The 21,944-nt window shown below is 41.5% G+C and overlaps 1 protein-coding gene across 1 annotated transcript in view; it reads left to right on the top strand.

The window, feature by feature from the left end:
* The first annotated feature begins 9,235 nt into the window (after window positions 1-9,235).
* The window catches only part of LOC138284778 (glutathione S-transferase 3, mitochondrial-like), a 72,523-nt gene continuing 59,814 nt past the window's right edge, over window positions 9,236-21,944 (top strand). The window contains exon 1 of the mRNA XM_069223926.1: window positions 9,236-9,451. Coding sequence (XP_069080027.1) covers window positions 9,320-9,451 — 132 coding nt within the window. The 5' untranslated portion in view covers window positions 9,236-9,319. The remainder of the gene's footprint in view (window positions 9,452-21,944) is intronic.

The raw sequence follows: 21,944 nt of genomic DNA, 5'->3' as shown, positions 1-21,944 counted from the left end.
TTGTCGAGGGTGGAAAAAGTGGAACAAAATTTTGCAAGCTCTTTAATAAAAGAAGATCCAAAAAGGAGGCCCTCAGCAGCTGGGCCTGCCTCAGAAGCTGCCAAATCCACCAGTTTTGGATCCATGCGCATGAGAATAGATTTTCTGCACTCTGCTGAAATCGCACAGTTGGTATTGCCTAATCGGCAAACAGCCCGCTGGGCCCAACCTAGTAAGACATCTGTATCCACTGGAATTCCTGATTCTTTTGACTCTGCCGCTAGATCTAGGATTTTAGTAAGAGGACCTGACATGTCCAGCAGCTTATCTTGGCATGAACGCCATGACCTATCCAAACCTTTTTTAGGATCTTTGGAAAAAAAATTCAAAAAGGTAACCATGGTCGGATCTATCTCTGGGGTATCTGCTATGTTATTCTCTAAATCAGGTCTGGGGCATTCAGTCTTGAGACGAGTACGCACTTCCTTATCATAGCTTTTCCTAAGGTTATCGTGAAAATATTGTGCCACTTCTGTGGATGGTAGCCAGTTAGAGGATCTAGGATGAACAATTTCTGAGGGGTCGAAATCTTATAAAACAGAAGTGGAATGCTTTTTTGCCTTCTTACTAGGCATAGGCGTGGTCAGGTCATCCGAATCTTGATCAGACGAGTCTCCTGAAGAGGAGGAATTATTCAAAGTGCTGTAATTATGCTCCGCAATACGCTGCTTGCGCAATTTCGCAAAAACCTCTGCATGTATATCCTCAGAGGGATCCTCATTTGCAATATTCTTAGTTTTAGTTTTGGACTTGGAGGCAACTTGAGGATTGGTCCCTTCGGGGGTAGAAGGGGATGGATCCGGCACCCAGTCCTGAGAGTGAGCGTATTCCAGCAATTGTCCTGAAAAGGGGCCTAATGCCCTCACTAATGCATCATTTACTGACTGTTGCACTCTAGTGTTGAGTGCCTCAACTAAATTAACTTCTAATTGATTGTCATTATCTTCAGGGTAGAACCCTGCATCCTGGTCACTCAAATGTGCCATTGCAATCAAAATAGACAATAATAACTGTATAGGGGGAGTGAAAAAATTCAGGCAATAGGTATGAACAATTAAGCCCTTAAATATCGAGTGGAGGGAGCTGCCTGTAATTTACTCTAGGCAGAGCCTGCTATTATTTTACAACCCAGTTAGAACTGCCTGGGCGTAAGGGACACACTTTAAAAGTCTGTCAAATTCCTTCAAAACAAATTGCCCCAGCGCGCAATAATTACGAGCCGATCCGGAGGAGAAACCTCTGAAGAATGGATCGGCTCTTAAAAACGCGCGTCGGTCAAAAGTAAATTGAAACAGAAGACAGACTGCGCAAATCGCGTGCAGTGTTCCCGCTCCTGCTCCACAATAGAATCAAAGAACTCAAAGGCTCAAAATACACCTAAAATAAATGCAGCGCGCAAAATTGCGACGTTATATTTTGATTTTAAAAAAATGACTGAATAGCAATTGCGACGCTAATAATTAGCAATTACACAATTGAATAACAGTTAAAACACATACAAAATACATGAGAAAAGAGAAAATGTCACTTATCTGCTGCGAAGAAGCAAAGAAAGAGGATATGACGGGGGTCAGAGCTCTTATTGTTATAGGTCACGATATGTGATTGGAGCATGTGACATATGATATGTGTTCATGGGAAATGTAGTTTTTTCCTTTACTGTATTGTTAATGGCTGCTGTGAAAGTTCAGTAAAAGAAAGATACAGCATAATCCGAGCCTCCGGTCCTGACATAGAATTGCTGTATACCCTGTATAGAATGAAAACCCACTGCAAGGTGCAGCTCATTTATTGGCTCTGGGTACCTAGGGTTCTTGATGAACCTACAAGCCCTATATATCCCCGCAACCAGAAGAGTCCAGCGGATGTAACAGTATATTGCTTTCAAACATCTGACATTGCAGGAAAAAGTTACAGAGTAAAACGTAGAGAAAAATGGCTGTTTTTTTCACCTCCGTTTCAATATTTTTTTATTTCAGTTGTTATTTTCTGCAGGAAACCCTTGTAGGATCTACACAAATTACCCATTGATGAAGTCAGAATTTTGTCTACTTTTCAGAAATGTTTAGGTGTCTGGGATCCAGCATTGGTTTCACACCCATTTCTGTCACTGACTGGAAGGAAGCTGAAAGCACAAAAAATCGTAAAAATGGCATATGTCCCAGTAAAATGCCAAAATTGTGTTGAAAAATTGGGTTTTCTGATTCAAGTCTGCCTGTTCCTGAAAGCTGGGAAGCTGGTAATTTTAGCACTGCAAACCCTTTGTTGATGCATTTTTCAGGGTAAAAACCATAAGCCTTCTTCTGCAGCCCTTTTTTCCCATTTTTTTAAAAGAAAACGAAATTTTCAGTGCATTTTGGCTAATTTCTTGGCCTCTTCAGGGGAACTCACAAAGTCTGGGTACCTCTAGAATCCCTAGGATGTTGGAAAAAAGGACGCAAATTTGGAGTGGGTAGCTTATGTGGACAAAAAGTTATGAGGGCCTAAGCGAGAACTATTCCAAATAGGCAAAAAAAGGCCTGACACAGTAGGGAGAAAAGGCCTGGCAGCAAAGGGGTTAATAAACAAGAAAAGATAATGCATAATACTCGCCTCCGTGTTTTTAATAAAATTAAGACTTTCCGTCATAAATTATTAGGAAAATTCAGATTTTCCTAGCTTTAGTGAAGGAAAGTCTAGATTTTATTAAAGACACGGAGGCGAGTACTATGCTTCATTTTCTTGCTTTATTCTGAATAGCAGCCAAGATAACATACACAACAAGAACTACATATCCCATTAATCAAGAAAAAATAGATGTCATACATGAAGTCATAAACACATAACCAATAGAAAACGCCCAACCCCAATAACTATCTTAACTGCGAACAACAAACCCACTTTTCTTGCGGGAGTAGATCAAGGTAGATGAAACAAAGGAATAATAACCAAAATAATGGAAAAAGCCATCAATAACGTAAAGAAGTCCTTTGCAAAGTCCAGGGCTGATGGGGGAATCGGCTTCAGGTGGTCCCCATAACATGCGGAAAGCATTAACCGATGATCGTGGAGAGTGCCAGAAGGAAAGACTTCCTGAGAAAGAGTCTTAGACACTGAACAAGTATCTTCAAGATGAAGCGAGTGGTGCAGGGGGAGCCGGCACTGAAATAGAAATGGGTGGGTTAATAAAAAGCGGTGGGATAATACTCACCTCTGTGTCTTTAATAAAATCTAGACTTTCCTTCACTAAAGCTAGGAAAATCTGAATTTTATTACAAGAACGGAGGCTCCTATTATGCTTGTTTAAAGCATGTTAATAACAGAATCAGCCACAGAAGAAATTGGTTTACAATAAAAAGTCCTAAAAGTGGAAACATTAGACCAGTCTGCTGATCTAAGAATGTCCTCCAAATGAGCTCCAGCCCAAAGGGCCTTAGAAGCCATAGCACCTCTGGCGGAATGTGCTCCAAAGGAACTGGTGTCAATACCCGCAAGGGTCATAACCCATTTAACCCATCGAGCAAGGGTAGGGGAAGAGACGGGTTTATGAGGTTTAGAGAAAGAAATAAGTAACTGGGGGGAGGAGGACGTTCTTAAATCTGCGGTTTTAGCGATGTAGACTTTTAAACAGTTACCAATACAGAGTTTAGGATGCAAAGGAAAATACGGGTAATGAATCACAGAAATGTTAGTCTTTGTTCTTCTACGAACTCTGAAAGACACATTAGAAGGAGAAAACTGGACGGAGGATACATCTAAAGCTCTAACATCAGAAACACGTTTCAAAGAAACTAAGCATAACAACATAGTTAACTTTGCTGAAAGACATTTCAGAGAGAGCAATTCATTATCGAGCCAAGAGTTGAATAAATTCAAAACCAAATTCACATCCCATAAATGAGTATATCTAGATGCAGGGGGATTGGAAAATCTTACTCCCTTCAAAAGACGGCACACCAAAGGATGTTCCCCAACAGGTTTCTCATCAATTTGAATATGTTCTGCAGAAATAGCAGATCTATAAGTATTCACTGTTCTGCATGCTTTCCCCTGGGAGGCTAGAGGCGCTAAAAAATTGATGACTAAAGTCACATCGGCTGAAAAGGGATCTGAATCCAAGCACCAGCCACACCATACCAACCAGGCAGACTTGTAAGCCTTAGTCGTTCCTGGAGCCCAAGAGTGGCGGATGTACTGGGCATCTTCTCCGAAATTCTGGGGGTTCTCCAGGCTGACCCGAAATCTTCCATGCTACCAGAGTTAAGGTGTGGTCGAGAACCATATTGTGAGGACGACCCTTGATATCGAGAAGGAGCTCTGGAAAAGGAGGAATCAGGACCGGAAAATCGATTGACAGTTCCAGAACCGAAGGGAACCAATGCTGGGTTTGCCAAAAGGGAGTCACTAACACCAGGGAGGCTCGTTGACGACGAACCTGAGCCAGGACTCTGGCTATCATCATGAAAGGAGGAAAGGCATAATTGAGATGGAAAGACCAGTCCTGGAGAAAAGCGTCCGTAGCAAGAGCTTGAGGATCCGGTCTCCAGCTGTAAAACTTTGGGAGGTGAGAATTCAATCGAGAAGCGAACAAATCTATCGACATGGCACCGAAGTTCGAAGAAAGTTTGTTGAACACTAAAGGATGAAGATGCCAATCGCTGGAATCTTTTAGGTGGCGTGAACACCAATCCGCTATTGTGTTCATTTTGCCCAGTAGATATTGTGCCGTGACCAACAATTTTTGAAGAAGGCAAAACTCCCAAAAGCTTTTGGCTAGATCTGCAAGAGGCTTGGATTTCGTTCCTCCAAGATGATTGACATACCTTACTGCGGAAATATTGTCCATTTTTAAAAGAATAGAACAACTTACCTTGTCCTTTGCGAAAGTCCTTAGTGCAAAGGAGCCTGCAAGCATCTCTAAACAATTGATGTGCAGAGCAGACTCCCTCTCTGACCATACGCCCCCAGTCGAGATGTTGCCACATCTTGCACCCCAACCTGTCCGACTTGCATCGGATTCTAATACTAGATCTGGGGCCGAAGAGAAAATTGCTCTTCCGTTCCATGCTTCCAAATGATCGAGCCACCACTGTATCTCTGCTCGAGAGTCCTGGTCCAACTGAATGACATCCGAGTACCGAAGACCTCTGCGGAGATGACAAATCTTTAGCCTCTGAAGAGCTCTGTAATGTAATGGACCTGGAAATATGGCCTGAATGGATGAGGCCAAGAGGCCTACAATTCTTGCCAGAGATCGAAGAGAAAGATGGTAAAGATTGAGGACTTGCCGATGCTCATGTTTTATTCGACACACTTTCTGTTGGGGTAGAGACAGAGATGTCGTTTTGGAATCTATAAGGAACCCCAGAAATTCCACCTGAGTCGAGGGAACCAGAGAATACTTTTCCATGTTTACCAGAAAACCTAGGGACTGCAAAAGATGAAGGCAAATGTGTAAATGCTCTAACAGGGTGTCCTTGTTCTGAGCTATAATGAGAAAATCGTCTAGATAGATAATCAATCTTATTCCCTGAGCTCCTAAATAATCTACCACTGGCTTCATCACCTTTGTGAAACACCATGGAGCGGAAGAGAGGCCGAAAGGGAGAGCCTTGAACTCGAAAATCAAACCTTCCCATTGAAACTGTAGGAATTTCCTGTAAAAAGGATGGACAGGAATCGCAAAATAAGCGTCCTGGAGATCTAGCCGAACGAACCAATCGCCTTCCATCAAGATGTCCCTGAGATGGAGAATCGTCTCCATTTTGAAATGGTTGTAAACAACATAGTTGTTGAACAATTGCAGATTTATCACTGGCCGAAACTTTTTGTTTTTCTTTTGGACCAGAAAAATGGTACTGAGAAAACCCGAGGGTGAAAGCATGTTTCTTCTATTACGTTTTTTGAAATCAAAGATAAAATCTCTAATTTTATCAAACAAGATTGTTCCTGGGAAAACCTTAGAGGGGGAGGAGGACAAGATTGGCTGGGAACCTGATACAGATCTATGCAATACCACTGAATGGTCTGAAGAACCCAAGGGTCCGCAGTAATTTGATACCAATTCGAAAGAAAATGCGCTAATCGACCTCCCACAGGAAGAGGGCCAAAATTTAAATCTCTTACCTGAGACTTGTCCTCCTCTCTGACGGAAACCTCTGCTCCTAAACCCTCTCCCTCTTTGAGGAAAGAACTGAGGTCTGAATTCAGGGGAGTAGAAGGAGGAGCCTCGGAAGGAACTGCCACCACAGGAGGTGAAGCGGCCAGTAAAGCGGCTCCTTCCTTTACTGGCCCTGCCAAAAACCCTGGAGCTGAAAATCTTCTTCATTGAGACCTGAGCCTTATCCAGGGTTGCAAAGGTAGAAACGTATTTACTGAGTTCTTTTATAAACGAGTCCCCAAAAAGAATTCCGTTAGCTTGCTGTCCTTCTTCCCTGGCGGCCAGGCTGCCCAATTTAGGATCCATTTTGAGCAAAAGAGTCTTTTGTCTCTCCTGGGAAATAGCTGTGTTTGCATTGCCCAAAATGCAATTTGCCCGCTGGGCCCAGTTAGAAAGAGTAGCAGGATCAATTTGTGAGGGACGGGGACATCCAGAGCGCAATTTATTTCTCGTGGATTTGTCCAAAGAGTGTCTTAAATGGAGCGAAACATATTCCGCCACATGTTCAGACGGGAACCATTCAGTGGAGTTTGGATGGTGTATCAAAGTGGGATCAAACATTGGTTCCCCCAGAGCATCAAGAACAGTAAAATCATTTATAAATGAAGATGGGTCTGAATCAGAAAGAGAATTTTTTTGCCTTTTCTTTAGAGGCCCTTGCCAGGGATCATCAAGACCCTGAGTATCATCATTTTCCCCATCATCATATTCCACATCACCATCAGTGTCTCTCAACTGTGTGATATTAAAAGGAGAGGGACCCTTTTCCACCGTATTAAACTCCTTACGGGGGGAAGGACCAGCAACTTGGGGAGACTCGTCAGCGCTCGACATAGCTTGTACCTTAGAAATAGTGCGCTTTTTCCTTTTGATTGGTTCAGAAACATTGGCATACTGGGAGGCCAACTTTTTAAAACATAATTCCAGCTTTTTAGACATATGCAACATAGATGTTGACACAGCCTGCTGAACAGTATCTTGAATAAAAGAATTCAAATCAGCGTGAAAATTATCAATGCCAACCTCATTAGTATCTTCAAAAACTTTTTTAGACATTGTCTGGAAATATGAAATAAGCGCCAGGCAGAAAAGCTCACAAATTGAAAAGCTAGTAAGAGGACTAAGAGTAAACCAGTAAAAAAGGGGTTAAAAAGTATTGTGGGCTGTGGGCGTATGCAAGAGGAGTGTAAAAAATGGATGACACTCCCCCAACAACCAAAAAAAGGTTTGAGGGGGCGTGGCTCGCTCCTTGTCTCCACTGAAGCAGGAACTGTTTCCTGACAGACGCTCCAGACACGCGGTGTAAACAGCCGTGGAGCCAAAGAAGGAAAACCTTTGAAGACAAAGAAACTCCAAACAAAGGCCTGTGGAGACGCGTCGCCGCTGCGATCCGAGCTCTCCTGAGGTAAGCGTTCGAATGAGACGCGTACCTCAGAAGAGCGAGGCGGGAGAGCCGAACGTTCTGAAGAGCGTTCGGCTCACCCAGCGAAGCGCGAACAAAGCGCTCTCTTTAGAAACCGGCAGGAACAGTAAGCCCAATAACTACACAATTTAAAACATAAAAGAATATATAATAAAATACATAAAATACATATAGTATACATAATATACGAAAACAACACCAATATTATGTAATGAGGAAAAATAGAACTTATTTTGACTGCAAGCAGCAAGAAAAGAGGGCTTGTTGTTTGCAGTTAAGATAGTTATTGGGGTTGGGCATTTTCTATTGGTTATTTGTTTATGACTTCATGTACGACATCTATTTTGTCTTGATTCATGGGATATGTAGTTCTTGTTGTGTATGTTATCTTGGCTGCTATTTAGAATAAAGCAAGAAAAGGAAGCATAATAGGAGCCTCCGTTCTTGTAATAAAATCTACATTGTGTTGAAAAATTGGGTTTTCTGATTCAAGTCTGCCTGTTCCTGAAAGCTGGGAAGCTGGTGATTTTGGCACTGCAAACCCTTTGTTTATGCCAATTTCACTGAAAAAAACACAAGCCTTCTTCTGCAGCCCTTTTTTCCAATTTGTTTTAAAAAAAAAAACATTTTAACTGTATTTTGGCTAATTACTTGGTCTCCTTCAGGGGAACAAAGGGACTGATTACAACTTTGGAGGAGGTGTTAATCCGTCCCAAAAGTGACGGTAAAGTGACGGATAAACCACCAGCCGTATTACGAGTCCATTATATCCTATGGAACTCGTAATACGGCTGGTGGTGTATCCGTCACATTTGGGACGGATTAACACCTCCTCCAAAGTTGTAATCTGGCCCAAAATCTGGGTACCTCTAGAATCCCTAGGATGTTGGAAAAAAAGGACACAAATTTGGCATGGGTAGCTTATGTGGACAATAAATTATGAGGACCTAGGCGTGTCCTGCCCCAAATAGCCAAAAAAAGGCCTGGAACCTGAGGGGGAAAAAGCCTGGCAGCGAAGGGGTTAATTAGAGAGAACCGGCACGTCTCAGAAACAACAGGTACTCTGGTAAAGAGAATCTGCACTTTCATTTTTCAATTTCAAGCACTGCCCCTCTCGTTTATCTGCTTTGCTAAGTCTTTTCGCTTGTAACCGTGCAGAACTCAAATGACTGCTCGGCAAACTCGTTCCTGAGGTAGGGATTGCTTGATTTAGTGTGTAAACACCGACGTATACCACGTTTTAGATCTAGAAAGCACAGTCGTTTCATATTGTGCATAGGTTAGCCTAACCACCATCTTTGATTACCTAATTCTGTCAACGGGATGAAATATGAGAACAATGGACAGCCGTAGATTTGCATTGTTTAAATATTTTGTATTAAGTGCTCAAAAAGCATAATATATTTAACAAACAATATTTGTAAAAATATTCATTTGTCTTAATTACAGACTTGTAAAATATGCGCTTTATTTTCTCTCTTCGCTTTGATTTAAAACTTGGGTTTTAGGTTTGAAAATTTGCTGTATTTAAAAAAAAACTAAAACCCTGTTGAAACAGTGATAACAATGAGCGGAGGATTTTTTGCGTCGTCCTACTTCTATTTCCAGCAGACGTTTTCCCCTCCCTCCTATTATGCTGCGCGAAGACTCGGAGGAGCGTCAAGGGCTGCAGCTTCATTTCACGTACTTACTGGGGAGAAAAGTATTCAGACGGAAACATGGCTACTTCGATCCGCGACATAGTGCCTGAGAATTTTGCATATGTTATCCTTACGTTTTGTTATGGCCAGGTTATGTTGTTTTACCTATCAAGTAAGGTAATGGCAGGAAGGAAGAAATACGATGTCAAGGTAGGCGCTGCGTGTTTATTTGAAAATCAGTGGTCAAAGTCTGTTTTGTCCTGTTCCTTTGGAAAGTTTTACAATGTACTGTAAGTGGAGGATATTCCGTAGTAAAGTTTTACTCTTCAGTTATACTAGCCATTTTGTATTAGACTAATTTCATTTGTTGTTTAGGTATCTATCGGTAGATTGTCATTTACAGAAATGCTATACATAGATTACACGAAACAGTATTTAGGATTACCATTGGCGACAAGAAGCCAAGTGTTCATTTGTGACCACTAAGCATGTTCGACAGAAACCACTATCAGAACTTTAAATACCTTGTACTTACACAACCGACCTCTCTTGTATTTCAGGCAATAATATTCTACATCAAATTGCCCTGGATTTGCTAGGGAACATGTTTTAGAAATTATAACAAATTAAATTAATGTAGGTTTAATTGTTTCAAGCAGCGGTTAAAGTCGGTGTAGAATACACTACACATTGAAAGTTTGAAAATGTGACATTGAAATATGTTTATCTGTATGCGTTTTGTTCATTTGTGATTATATAATTTAGGTTAGAGGCTACTTTCGCAATACACAAAATCCTATGGGATTTCTCACGATGTGCTCTCCAGAGCAACTCGGTGGTCCTATTCACAAAATTAAATATACAAGCGTATAGTCACTCTGGCATATTTTCCACTACACTTAGGTGCAACTGTAAACGTATTTGCTGTTCACTGTTTCTGAGTGTAGGTTTACACCTAAGTATCGACTTGTATGTACCCCACCCTCTCAGTTCAAAGGTTGGAGGCAGCTAAGACCAAGTCTAAAAGAGTAAAGTTATTGCTAGTAACTTTTCAAACATAGGCAAACATCTCTGTCACCACGGTGGATATCTCCCTATGGAAAAGTGTAGGGAAAATCCCATAAAGTTAAAAAAATATATATATATATTGTAAATATTTTAAAGTAAAATTTAGATGTAACATTTTAAATGATTATTTTAACCTAGAATTAATAAACTGTTACAGCAGATTAACTCTTCAACATAAATGTTTGTTAAATAAATAATGTAGTCTATTAATTTTAGAAATGTTATTTAAAAATCGTAGCTTCACAATAATTTTTATTTCTAATTAATATTTATAATGTAGAAATTTTAAGTCTTAAGAAAAGTTGACATTTCTGTGAATAAATGAACTATTAACTTTAAAAATAGAATATCTAATTATTAATTTTCGGTTTTTTATTTAGCATAACACGTTATGTATATTTAAAAGCTAAATATTTTTGTTACTTTAATATCATTGCTGCGAAGTATTGTTTAATTCCCTGTCTCCTTTATTCTCTATGGAGTGTGCTGCAGTACCTATGTGTGTGATGCTAGACTCAGAGGCTATTCTGGAGTACATTTACACCTGTTTTGGAATCTTTTGATCTGTAGTAACATTAAAAGTGTAGTTTGTGAATGACAGTGTGCTTACTTTTGTGTGTGTTTATCCTAACATGTCTCCCCCTAAACCCATCATTACAGTCCCTTAAACCTCATCCATTTAGGAGTTGCTATTTCCTATTTTCGTGCCACTCCACCTGGTCCCTCCTACATTTATACCTAAATCGTATATTTACATGTATGGAGAGCTATGCCGCATTGGCAGAGATCTCTGCATAAAAAATATAGGAGAGGCAGAGGTCTCTGCCTGAAAGTTAGTGAACAGCGTTTTGTAGTATGTGAGTAGGTCTACAGTAGTACTACGTTGTGTACTACAGAATGCATTTGTGAGAAGTCCCCCGAGAGTTTCAGTGCTTACTGATGATTGCTAGGCAGTGGTTAAAGTTTGGGGGTGCTTTATAAGTATTGAAAAAGCATGTTTTTAAACAAAAACAATTACAAGCTTAAACTATCTGTACTTTTTGTTTCTGGAGAGCCAGGTACAAGTTGCTGACTGCTGCACAAAGTTTCAAATTCAAATAGAGGGTGAATGCATTGTAACATTTTTCATAAAGCAATCTAACATGTGAAATCATTCGGAAGTAGATTACATTTACAGAAACTCTAAGATAATGAAAACATTTGTAAAAACGACATAGGATCTAAACTACTAAATATTACAGCTTGCATTGCATACACAGTCTGGATACAATTCAAGCTTTTAAACTTCGTAGTTTCTGTTTTCATTTACAAATATTCCTTCTTGCTAACTTTGTTTTCTTGCTAATCAAAATCCACCTCCGTTTAATTAGGAATAACCATTGGCGAATCAGACATTTTTGTTTGCTACACCCTTAAAGTTGCAGATAGCTGAGTTTGATTGTGTCCTAAAGTTATACTGCAGCTGCACAAATGTATAGTCGATCTCCTGGCTGAACTGTAGCTCGCCAACCTCCTCTGCCAGTAAAAAATGCGGTGCCCTTCTGAATCACAGTTTGGGCAAGTAAGTTGTGTAGCAGAAAGCTGTGGTAGTGAGGAGTCAGTAGAGATAATATCACTGTTCTTTAAGGGATCAAGGCAACCAGCAGTAGATAGTGTTTAGCGACACAAGTGCCCTTCCAGAGTGACATATGGATTCAATGGTTGTCCTTTGATTTAAGGATTACATCTGTTATCTGCACTTCTAGGTAACGATACCTTTTCTGTCATTGAGTCCAAACAATAACTTCCGACACATACTCAAAATGTGGAAAAACTGCACACATCATTGATATATCTGAGGGTAACTGAGTTGAATAATGGTAGCAATTGTTACTTAAAGAACCACAACACTACAAGATGGTGAAAGAAACAAATGCATAAATAAGCATTGGCAAAACCAGTAGGTCTGGTTTGCATTTTGACTCCTGACTAAACATTAAAGAAGCTTGCTGCATTGAATGAATACAACTAAATATAATTATGTTCCATATGCAATGCGTCTCACTGGAAAAATAATGTAATGCATGACGATTGAGTGTATTTTTTTAAGTGTAAAAAGTCCCTTATGTGTTCCGATACGAGCATTTCATGAGAGGTTGAATAATACACCGAACAGCCAGTAGCATGAGGTGAGAGATTAAAACTCCTTTGGTTGGGGCCAAAGACTGCTCTGTGTATATTTTAAAGCATTGGAAACAATAGATATGTAGACAACTGTGCTGTCAGGCCAGACCTACAAATGATTATTGTATCCAGCATTGTTACTGGTAGAAATTATACATTTTTTTGCGAAAAAAATGTAATCTTCTGTTGATCTTGCACGTCAGCACCAGTTGTGTGATTCCAGACCAGATGTTTGAAAATCTCTGCTTAACAAGACTTTTGGTCAGAACACCAGAGCCCTGGTGCTAATCCAGATTTAACAAGTATTTACAACAAAGAGCACAAGCTCAAAAGATTATTTTTTTAAGTATTTTATTTTTAAAGTATTATTTTGCAAACGTATGCAGCCTACCTTTAGATGGTGGCATTTTGAAACCTTTATTACCTTTGTACTTTTAAGGAGCGTTGTATATGTTTGCAAAAAAAACCTGCATGCTTGACCAGGCCAGACCCATTGCTTTGCTATTGATTGTGGCATCTAAATCGGTTTGGGGCAGCACATTGTTTGGACGTGGAAAAATATCTGATACGTATTAATGGAGAAGACGGCGCATCTTCTTTCTAATCTGTATTGTTTGGCATTCTTCCAAAAGCGTGGCCTTATAAAGTATGTCAAAGGAGAGGAACACAAGTAACTCTCTCAGTAGAACCGATTTCCCATTATAGGAGGCCTCATAAACCCAGGCTACAGAGTGCCTTGCCAATTGAATTTAGGCTGGAAAAATAAACACATCAGTGGATAGAAGAAATGTTTGCTAGTAAGCTATAGAGATAATCGGTGGCCTGGTTTGAAGTCCGTGCTGGGGACGGTATTGGCTTGTGTGGTACTTAACGTAGGTATATTTATTTTGCTGCCCTATACTATACATGGGTGGTGGGGCGAGGTAGTAATGAGTCGCTGAACCCACCCCCTGCTTCTTTCATGTCATATACTTTTAATATTAGATGACCAAAAGTACCAATGAGGCAGGACCACCTCCAGACCTTAGAATAAAGGAGGAATGTAAAGGAAGATGGTTGTCGGCAAATAGAAAATTTTTTCCACCAACTCACAAACGAGACTTTTTCTCTTTCGGGGGCTTTTTCGAAGGGAGAATGGATGAAGCATGGCAAATAATGTACCATGAGAGTGCCAATATAGTGCACGCAGCAGCGGATTTGTGGAAGGCGCCCGCTCCTCTCACCTGTACAGCGTACGAAAAGTATTCAACATAGGAAGAGTTCACTATTTTCGGTTAACAGTTCGTGGTTTTTAGCTCAAAATGGCACTTCATACTACACACTCACAGGAACTTGTAACGAAAACAGCCTTCTAGGGTGCGGTTCACATCGCACGCATACTAAGGATGACTTGCAGAATTCAGGCACCCAGTTTCACAGATGGAAAAAAGATATCAGGTAACCTTTGCCCCAGGCTTCAAAGGTATATTCTCCACAGAAACTCGTTTTGCCGTTTCGAAACAGCTTTGTAAAAGCATTCGATATCGGACACAAACCGAAGAGATACTGTAAATATGGGGTCAAAATACTTTTTAAATCAGTAATTTAATTTCGAGTTTAGTGACAATGAAATGAGACGCTTCTAAAATACATCTTCACTGTGTAGTGTCATTTATGACCCAAAGCAAATCATTCAAAAACCTTGTTTTTAAAGTAGATATCTGTAGCTAAAGCCTACACTACATATGCTTAATTGCTTCAGGACTTACATTTTTGGTGCTTCTTTTCTGTACGTCGCAGACTTTTTTTCAAATGCTTATGTTGTTTCAAAAGATAGCTGGGCTAAAAACATGCTATTCCTACATACTAGCTATAAGGCTGTTCACTTTTCCAAGACCAATTTTGCAGAAACTGTCCTACTCTACACACACTTTTACACCCGCCCAACAGCCGGAGCAAATATTGTCACTTCATGGCTGGTCTAAGGTGCAGCACGATTCCTTTTACCAGTCTGTAGTAGGTCTTTATGTTTCTCTGCTCTGTATGTCTTTTTTTTTTTTTTTTTTTTTAAGAAAACATTTTATTTGATGATAATCGAAAATTACAGGATAGCCTATTCGGCTTATTATAAACAACAAAGTTAACAGATTCAAAATCAATACTCTTATCATATACCAGGACAGCATCAGAGTTTGTAGGTGAGAAATTAGGGTACAACTCGCACTGCCTGCATCTAAAATACACTGAACAAATGTACGCACCACAACACAGCACATGTTTGGCAATATATAGTTCAGGAGATCTCATTGCATTCTGGAAACGTGTCTAAGGTGTGCTGAACTAGAGTCACCGTTGATAAATTTATTCCCTTATAATCTGCCCACCGTTGCCAGATCTTGGGGTGCTCTTGGGGGCATCCCAGCACTTTATACACTGCTATTTCCATAGCCATGCAGTGGTCCACCCCCTCTTCCAAACCGTCAGGGATGGGAGATTGTAAGCCTTCCACTCTCTGGCAATGTCTCACTTACCAAGTGTTAATCCCACTCGGAGGAGAAGCAGTTTGTATCTGTTGCCTCCCACTTTGTCTGTAAGGTAGAGTAGGACCAATCTTGGGCTCTTGGGCGGGTGTGGGGGTGGAGGGTTCACCAGGACAAGACCTCCTCAAAACATCGGAAAACCTAATTCCAGAATGTCACATTCACGGGGCAGCTTCAGAATGTATGAAGGAAGGTACCCTCCTCTGTGTTGCAGCGAAGACAGAATGGAGTAGTTATCACACCCGTACGCCAAAGCTGATGATGTGTAAGATATATTCTATGTAGATATTTAAATTGAATGAGACAGAGGCGGGATGCTATGGCCGCCTCCCGGGGTGAGCCCAAAGCCCCCACCCAGTCCTCGTTTTCCAGGCCCCCAATATCCTCCTTATAGGTTGTTCAAAGAGAGGTAAATGTGTCTAGCTGGTTAGAGATGAGTGTTTGGTAGGTTTTTGCTAATTTATGGTTTTCTAGGTTTTTTTCAGGGAGTTCTGACAACGCATAGGTGTGTGGGGTCAATACATGGTGGAATTTCAAGTATTTGAAGAACTGACTACGGTGCAATTGATATTCCAGCTGTAAGTCTCGAAATTATTTAAGTGTTGTGCCTTGCATGACATTACCTAAGGTGGAAATTCCAATTAAATTCCATTTCTGGAAACCTGGTAATCTGGCTGTGGGTGAGATGACCCTACCCACCACAAAGGTGTCTGCTCTGTTAGTTCCCCCACCAGTTCAAATGTTTAAGAGATGTCTGCCATAAGCTGAGGACTGTTTGTGTTGACGGGGAAGGTCTGTGTGGCGGCTCCCACTATAAAGATACTCCAGTAGAGGTTTGGCACCAATCGCTCCAGTTCATATGCAGGATCGCCGTGAGTATTGTAGCACCGGTCATTAATGGTTATGAGATGGACTACAGAATAATAGGTTTCGAGGTCTGTTACCACGATGCCGCCGCAATATGTATATTGAAAGCATTTAATGAGGGCGACTCGTGGAGTCCCACGTCCCACTGGAAGGTGGCAAGGATAGAGTTACATTTACAAAAGCACTGCCTGGGGATGGCGTAATGGTAATGGGTAATTCTGAAGTTGATAGAGGAAACTGAGGACGGAGACCATTTTGAAAATTGCAGACTTTGCCAGATGGGCATCGGAAGCATCAGCTATATTTTGGTTGCCTCTTTAAAATTAAGGAATATAAGTTAAATATTCTTGTCCCATCTCACCGAGGTGGTAGAAGATACATGTACACCCAAGTATTTGAACCCACCCACGGCTTGATGTAGCTCCTCCACCCACGCCAGTCTATGAGGCCCCTTGCCCACTGCATAAATTAAGGATTTAGATGTATTAATATGAAGGCCCAAAGTTTCTCCAAATACGTGCAGAATCTGTAGCAACTTAGGGCCGGTGACTTCTGAGGAAGTAAGGAAAAAGAGAACGTCGTCTGCGTATAATGCAATTTTGTCTGCTAAGCCTGGTCCCTATTCAAAATCTTTCACTTGCATGTCCATCCTCACCTACACCGCAAGTGGTTCCATGACCAGGGCAAACAAGAGGGGGGACAGAAGGCAATCTCGTCTTGTCCCCCTCTGTATTGGAAAGATATGTGACTGTGCTCCTGCCACCCACACCAAAGAGGTTAAGTCTGTGTAAAGCAAGCGCAGATAAGTTAGGAAGCATGGGCCGAAGTCTAGAAGTTGGAGTAGAAGAAATGGGTATTCCCAGCTGACTGAATCAAATGCTTTATTGATATCAGCTAGGAGGAGCAGTGTGGGCTATCTCAGTCTGCCATTGCAGGGGCATTGTGGACAGGTCGAATAATGTAGAGGGTCACCCTATGGGGCATAAAGCCAGACTGATCTGGGTGAACCATATCAGGCACATGAGGTATAAGTCTATTTGCCTGGGCTTTGGCTATTATCTTGACTTCTAAGTTAAGGAATGAGATTGGGCGATATGAGGTGATGTCATCATTGGGGTGGGCAGGTTTGGGGAGGACCATAATCTTAGTGTGACACCAATCAGATGGCATGTTTCCTGTCTCAGAAGCCGACACGATTGCCCCCAAGAGATGGTCTTGGAGTTTGGGCATGTGTGTCTTGAAGAATTCACGAGTGAATCAATGGGGCCCAGGGGTCTTACCGGAGTTAGTACTAGTCACTGCAGATGCCAATTCCTCCCTAGTCAATTGTGCGTCTAGTGATGTATGGGCTGTGGCAGAGAGAGTCCTGAGGGGGAAGTCATTTCCAAACTTCTATTAGTGAATGGTATCATGTTTAGCGTAGACTTTTTCAAAATGGGTGGCTTAACAATTCACTGTCTGATCAGGGTTTGTAAATGGAGTGCCCGATGAGGCATTAATTAGGGGCAGAGTGTGTACTTTAAGTTGGCCTTGGCAGAGCCTGTAGCGCATATGACTCGACTTGTACCGCAATTGTTAGATGCAGCTTTGCGATGCCTGCAACGCCATCCATGCCTCGTTCGTCAAGGTCTGGTGATATCTGGTGATATTGTTGTTGTCAGGAGTAGTTGTCCACGTGCATATATGCCATATTCTTGGTGGCTCTGCGTGTCTAATCGGAACATTTTAGACTCAAATTCTTCCAAAGGGTCTATCTGGTGGTGTTTCATACTCATGCAGTAACCAATGTCCACCACCCAGTGTGTGGGTTTCATAGCTTCCCATAATATCTAAGGGGAAGTGACTGAGCCAGTATTTTGCTCGAAATAACGCTCTATTGACTGTTTCATATGTGTACGATACTCAGGGGACTGTAGATACCATGGTGACAGTGGCCAGCGGCGTGTAGGGCGCTGTGGCCCCAATGTAAGTTCAGAGCTAGTGGAGAGTGATCTGACACACCCTGCGGGAGAACTTTAATATCTATCACTCTATGCATGTAGGACAGAGGTACCAGGAAGTAATCCAGGCAGGAGAAAGAACCTCAAGCCAAAGAAAAAGTATATCCTCCACTGGCATGGTGGTGGGCCCTCCAAACATCTGAAATCTAAAGGATGCCTATCAGTAAGGAGAGGTGTGTTGTCCTGTCTTCCGGGGTCGGTCTCTGTGGGTACCATCTATCCAGACATGGGGTCACCACCCTGTTCCAGTCATCTCCCACCACTGCCATTCCTTCTGGCAAGTCGCTCCACAGTTGTGTCAGTACCTTGGTGAATGATTGTCCAAGGGTGGTGGGGGGGGGGGGGCGGTATTATGCAAAGCGCCGTGAGAGATTCTCCATAGAGTTGCCCCGTTACCACGGTGTAACGACCATAAATGTCCAATCGTGTTTTGAGATGCTCAAAGAAGACCAATTTTGTTAATCAGGATTACTGAGCCCCTCATGAACCCAGAGTGGTAAACTTGTGTGTGCCTCCATTTTTGTAAGAATGGACCTTTGTACACATTGAGATGAGTTTCTTGAAGCAGTAATATTGCAGCTCCCAGTCATTTGGCCTGTCGCATGACAGTGTTCCACCTGACCTTATCTAGGAGACCATTAACATTCTAGGACACTATATGGGGGGCGTCTTTGGGGGTAGCCTGATATGCAGGAGTCATGTCGCTGTTTTACTATAGTGTTTGCTTAAGTTCAGTGGATCATGTGCGTGTCTCGCGTTTTGTGAATGAAAAGCAAAGAATCTGCAAAATGTCAAAGGTAACTGTAGTATTGTTAAAAGGTGTTGTAGTGCCAAGAATAACAAAAAGCAAGTCCAACTATAACCAGTTGTACCTCCCACCCTATACTTCTAAACCATGAAATATCAGTCACAGAAATGGATCCCAGGAGACCTCAACGAGGGCCTTGTCCTGTCCAAGTCCAAAGCATCCCACCCCTAATCATTAATAATCTAAAAAAGAAAGTGGGAGAACCAAAGTGGGGGAGGGGGCAAGTGCTTGAATATTACCCTTGGGGATCCACCTATTAGCATAATAGGAACATATACAAGTACATTTGATAAACAGATCATTATACCAAAGTTCCTTTATGAGAGTCAGCGTCCAAAAGGTTGTTAGCTAAGGATTTCTCAGTTATTTTTGTTGGCTCCATCTGCCGTCTGGTTCGCCTCTGGCTGGAGCGGGACCGATGGTTACGGGTGCTCTGAGGCTTGCAGGATTTTGATGGGTTAGTTCTTTGAGACGAATCAGAGTCCAGTCTCTGTGCGGTGTAAGGTTTAATGGGGAATCACTCATCTGTCCATTGGAAGACCTCTTCCGGAGTGTGAAAGAAGAGGGTTTGCGCCTGATGAAACACTTTGAGTTTAGCAGGCAATTGGAGCATATACTTGATGTTTGAATCGCATTTGCATTGCTTGGCCTCTTGAAAGGACTAGTGGCATTGCTGCACTAGCTTAATGTAGTCTGGAAAGATCATGATAGTGTGTGACTGATATAATATTTGGCCTAGAGTGGAGCATACTTAAGGATAGTGTTTCTATCCTTACAGTTCAACAATTTTGCAATGATAGGTCTAGGCCATGCCCCCAGTGGGGGGCGATGAACGAGAGCCATATGGGCTCTCTCAATCAAAAAGCAGGAGGATAGGGTTCTAGTTGGCACCAATTCCTGGATCTAGGTGTCTTAAGAATTTCTCCAGGAAGCCTATAAATCTAAGGTGGTTGTGACGTGCTTTTCTTTCAGCATCCTCTACTAGTGATGTTAATCATGAGACTGATTGTTTCAGGGAGTTGATCATATCTTCCACATCTGATATTCGAGACTCAGTTGCTGTAATTCGTTCCACTGCATTACGGAAGTCTTGCCGAAGTAGCTGAATCTCGGAGCCCACAGCTCATATCTTTGCATCCAGGACGTCTCAGGATTGTGTCATAGCTGCGAGAAGTGTATTGTATTGTAATAGTATTTTATATAGCGCTTACTACCCTTGACGAGGCCTCAAAGCGCTTTTTGGCGAGTAGCATGCTACTCCGGAACCCAAAAGGAATTAGTGGTGGATTAGTAGAGGGAAATATGAGTACGGTTTTAGTATTATGAGTTAATTTGAGCCGCGGAAATGTGAGGTTGTTAGGTGGATTGACTGGAGTAATGGAGAGGTAGAGGAGGGAAGAATCCAGAAGAGTTTATAAGTTTATAGTAATAGGATGAGGCTTGGGATGAGTAAAGGGGGGATGGAGGAGGAAAGAGTCAGTGGAAAGGGTTAGGGAGATCATAGTAGCAGGAAGGGTTTTGGATGAGTCAAAGGTGAGATAAATGAGGGAGAATTTAGTAGGGTTGTTTGGGAGATCATGGCAGTAAACTGAGGGTTGGGTGAGTTACATGTGGAAGAGGAGGGAAGAGCTTAGGCAGGGTTATTTAGGAGATGAAAGTAGTAGAATGGATTTGGGATGAGTCAGAGTGGGAATGGAGGACAGATTGATAGAGAGGGACATGACATATGGTGATAGGTAGACAAAGTAAAGCTTAAGAGAGTAAAAATATAATATATATTTATATATATATATATATATATATATATATACACTTTTTGATCATTATTTTTATTTCATTTATTCATTATGATTATTATGAATATTTTTTTTTAATTTACTTTTTAATAGACTTTATTTTATTTTTATTACATTTTTCTCTAGTACAGTAGGACTAGAGTAATAAATAGATATGTAAATACATAGTAAGGGAATATATGTTAAAGGAATATAGTTATAGAAAAGACATTTTATTTCACCTAGTTAAGGGGTCTCTAAACCTTTGAGACCGACAGCCAAACAAATTTGAATTTCAGGATCCTATGGTGACGTACAAACTGAGTGTGCTTCAAAGAATCGCAGTGTGTCAGCTGCTGCGCAGGCAGAGGATGGCCCGCATTCTATAGGAAATGTACAAACGCAGGGGCCAGAGCATGGACGGTGACGAGTATTCCACTTGCACGAGTTTGGGTGTGTTCACACGTGGACACTTATGCTAATCTACCCAGACTGGGGTACATCTGCTCCTGGTGTTGTCCCCCTCACCAGGAGCAATCCTTTACATCTGAAATCGTGAGGGCATCTGCTAACCCCATTCTCAATCAAGTTAATCTCTGGGTCAATGGTGACCATTCCTGGCAGAGTGGTGTAATTCTTTTTATAAGACAAGCACCATTGACATACCTGTGACTGTTCCCTGACAATTGTGAACTATGCGCCAAGTTAAGGGGAGGGGTTTCCAACTCGTGGATTATTGTGGGCATCCTTTGACTACTCAGAACCAACCCTGGCATAACAATGTTAAGTCATCACTCAACAGAAGGCATTTCAGCATTGTATGCCATTCTTGGACAACATGCCCTAAGCACAGGTGTTGGTTGTCACTACTCATAATCTTGCATGGGATTGTTACTTATGTCAAGTTGTGTAACCTGGGGCCAGATGTACCAAATAATTTTACCCATTCTGTCTCTATGGGAAAAAGCTTTCATACATATGGCCCTAGGTCACAAGAGAGGAACCAGATTTCTTCAGGTTTTCCCCTTTTTAAACATGCAAAACTCAGACAGAATTACAAGAAAAAAGCTTTACAAAGAAAAAGTAACAGGTGTGCAAAATTACTGGATTACTCAGAATACATGATCAGAAAAACAGTATTTGAGACAGATTCCAGTACTCCGTCGCCTATCAGAATTATGGCCTTTGTGTTCTTAGGTCTGTTTTTTGCACAAGTTAAATGTTTTTTTGGAGTTCTTCAAAAGTTTAAATTCAATCTTGGTCTATCACGTCTTCTAACTTGAAGATGCCTATTTTAATCACCTCCATTAAAGCCATCTAACACACTCCTTTCCCACTAATAAACAAGTTCCTTCCCTTCGGTAATGCATTATCTGGTAGAGACTATCTTGCTCCAGGTTCCTTATCTTTGAATTCCCTGGCGTCCGCTTCGAATCCGGAATCTTTGTGCTGAGCAATACCCTGTGCGTGTCATCGGGTGTCAAAGTTCGGATCTACATGCGT

The sequence above is a fragment of the Pleurodeles waltl genome, chromosome 3_1 (assembly GCF_031143425.1).
Source record: "Pleurodeles waltl isolate 20211129_DDA chromosome 3_1, aPleWal1.hap1.20221129, whole genome shotgun sequence".
Taxonomy (NCBI): domain Eukaryota; kingdom Metazoa; phylum Chordata; class Amphibia; order Caudata; family Salamandridae; genus Pleurodeles; species Pleurodeles waltl.
This window is presented reverse-complemented; position numbering and strand designations above follow the sequence as displayed.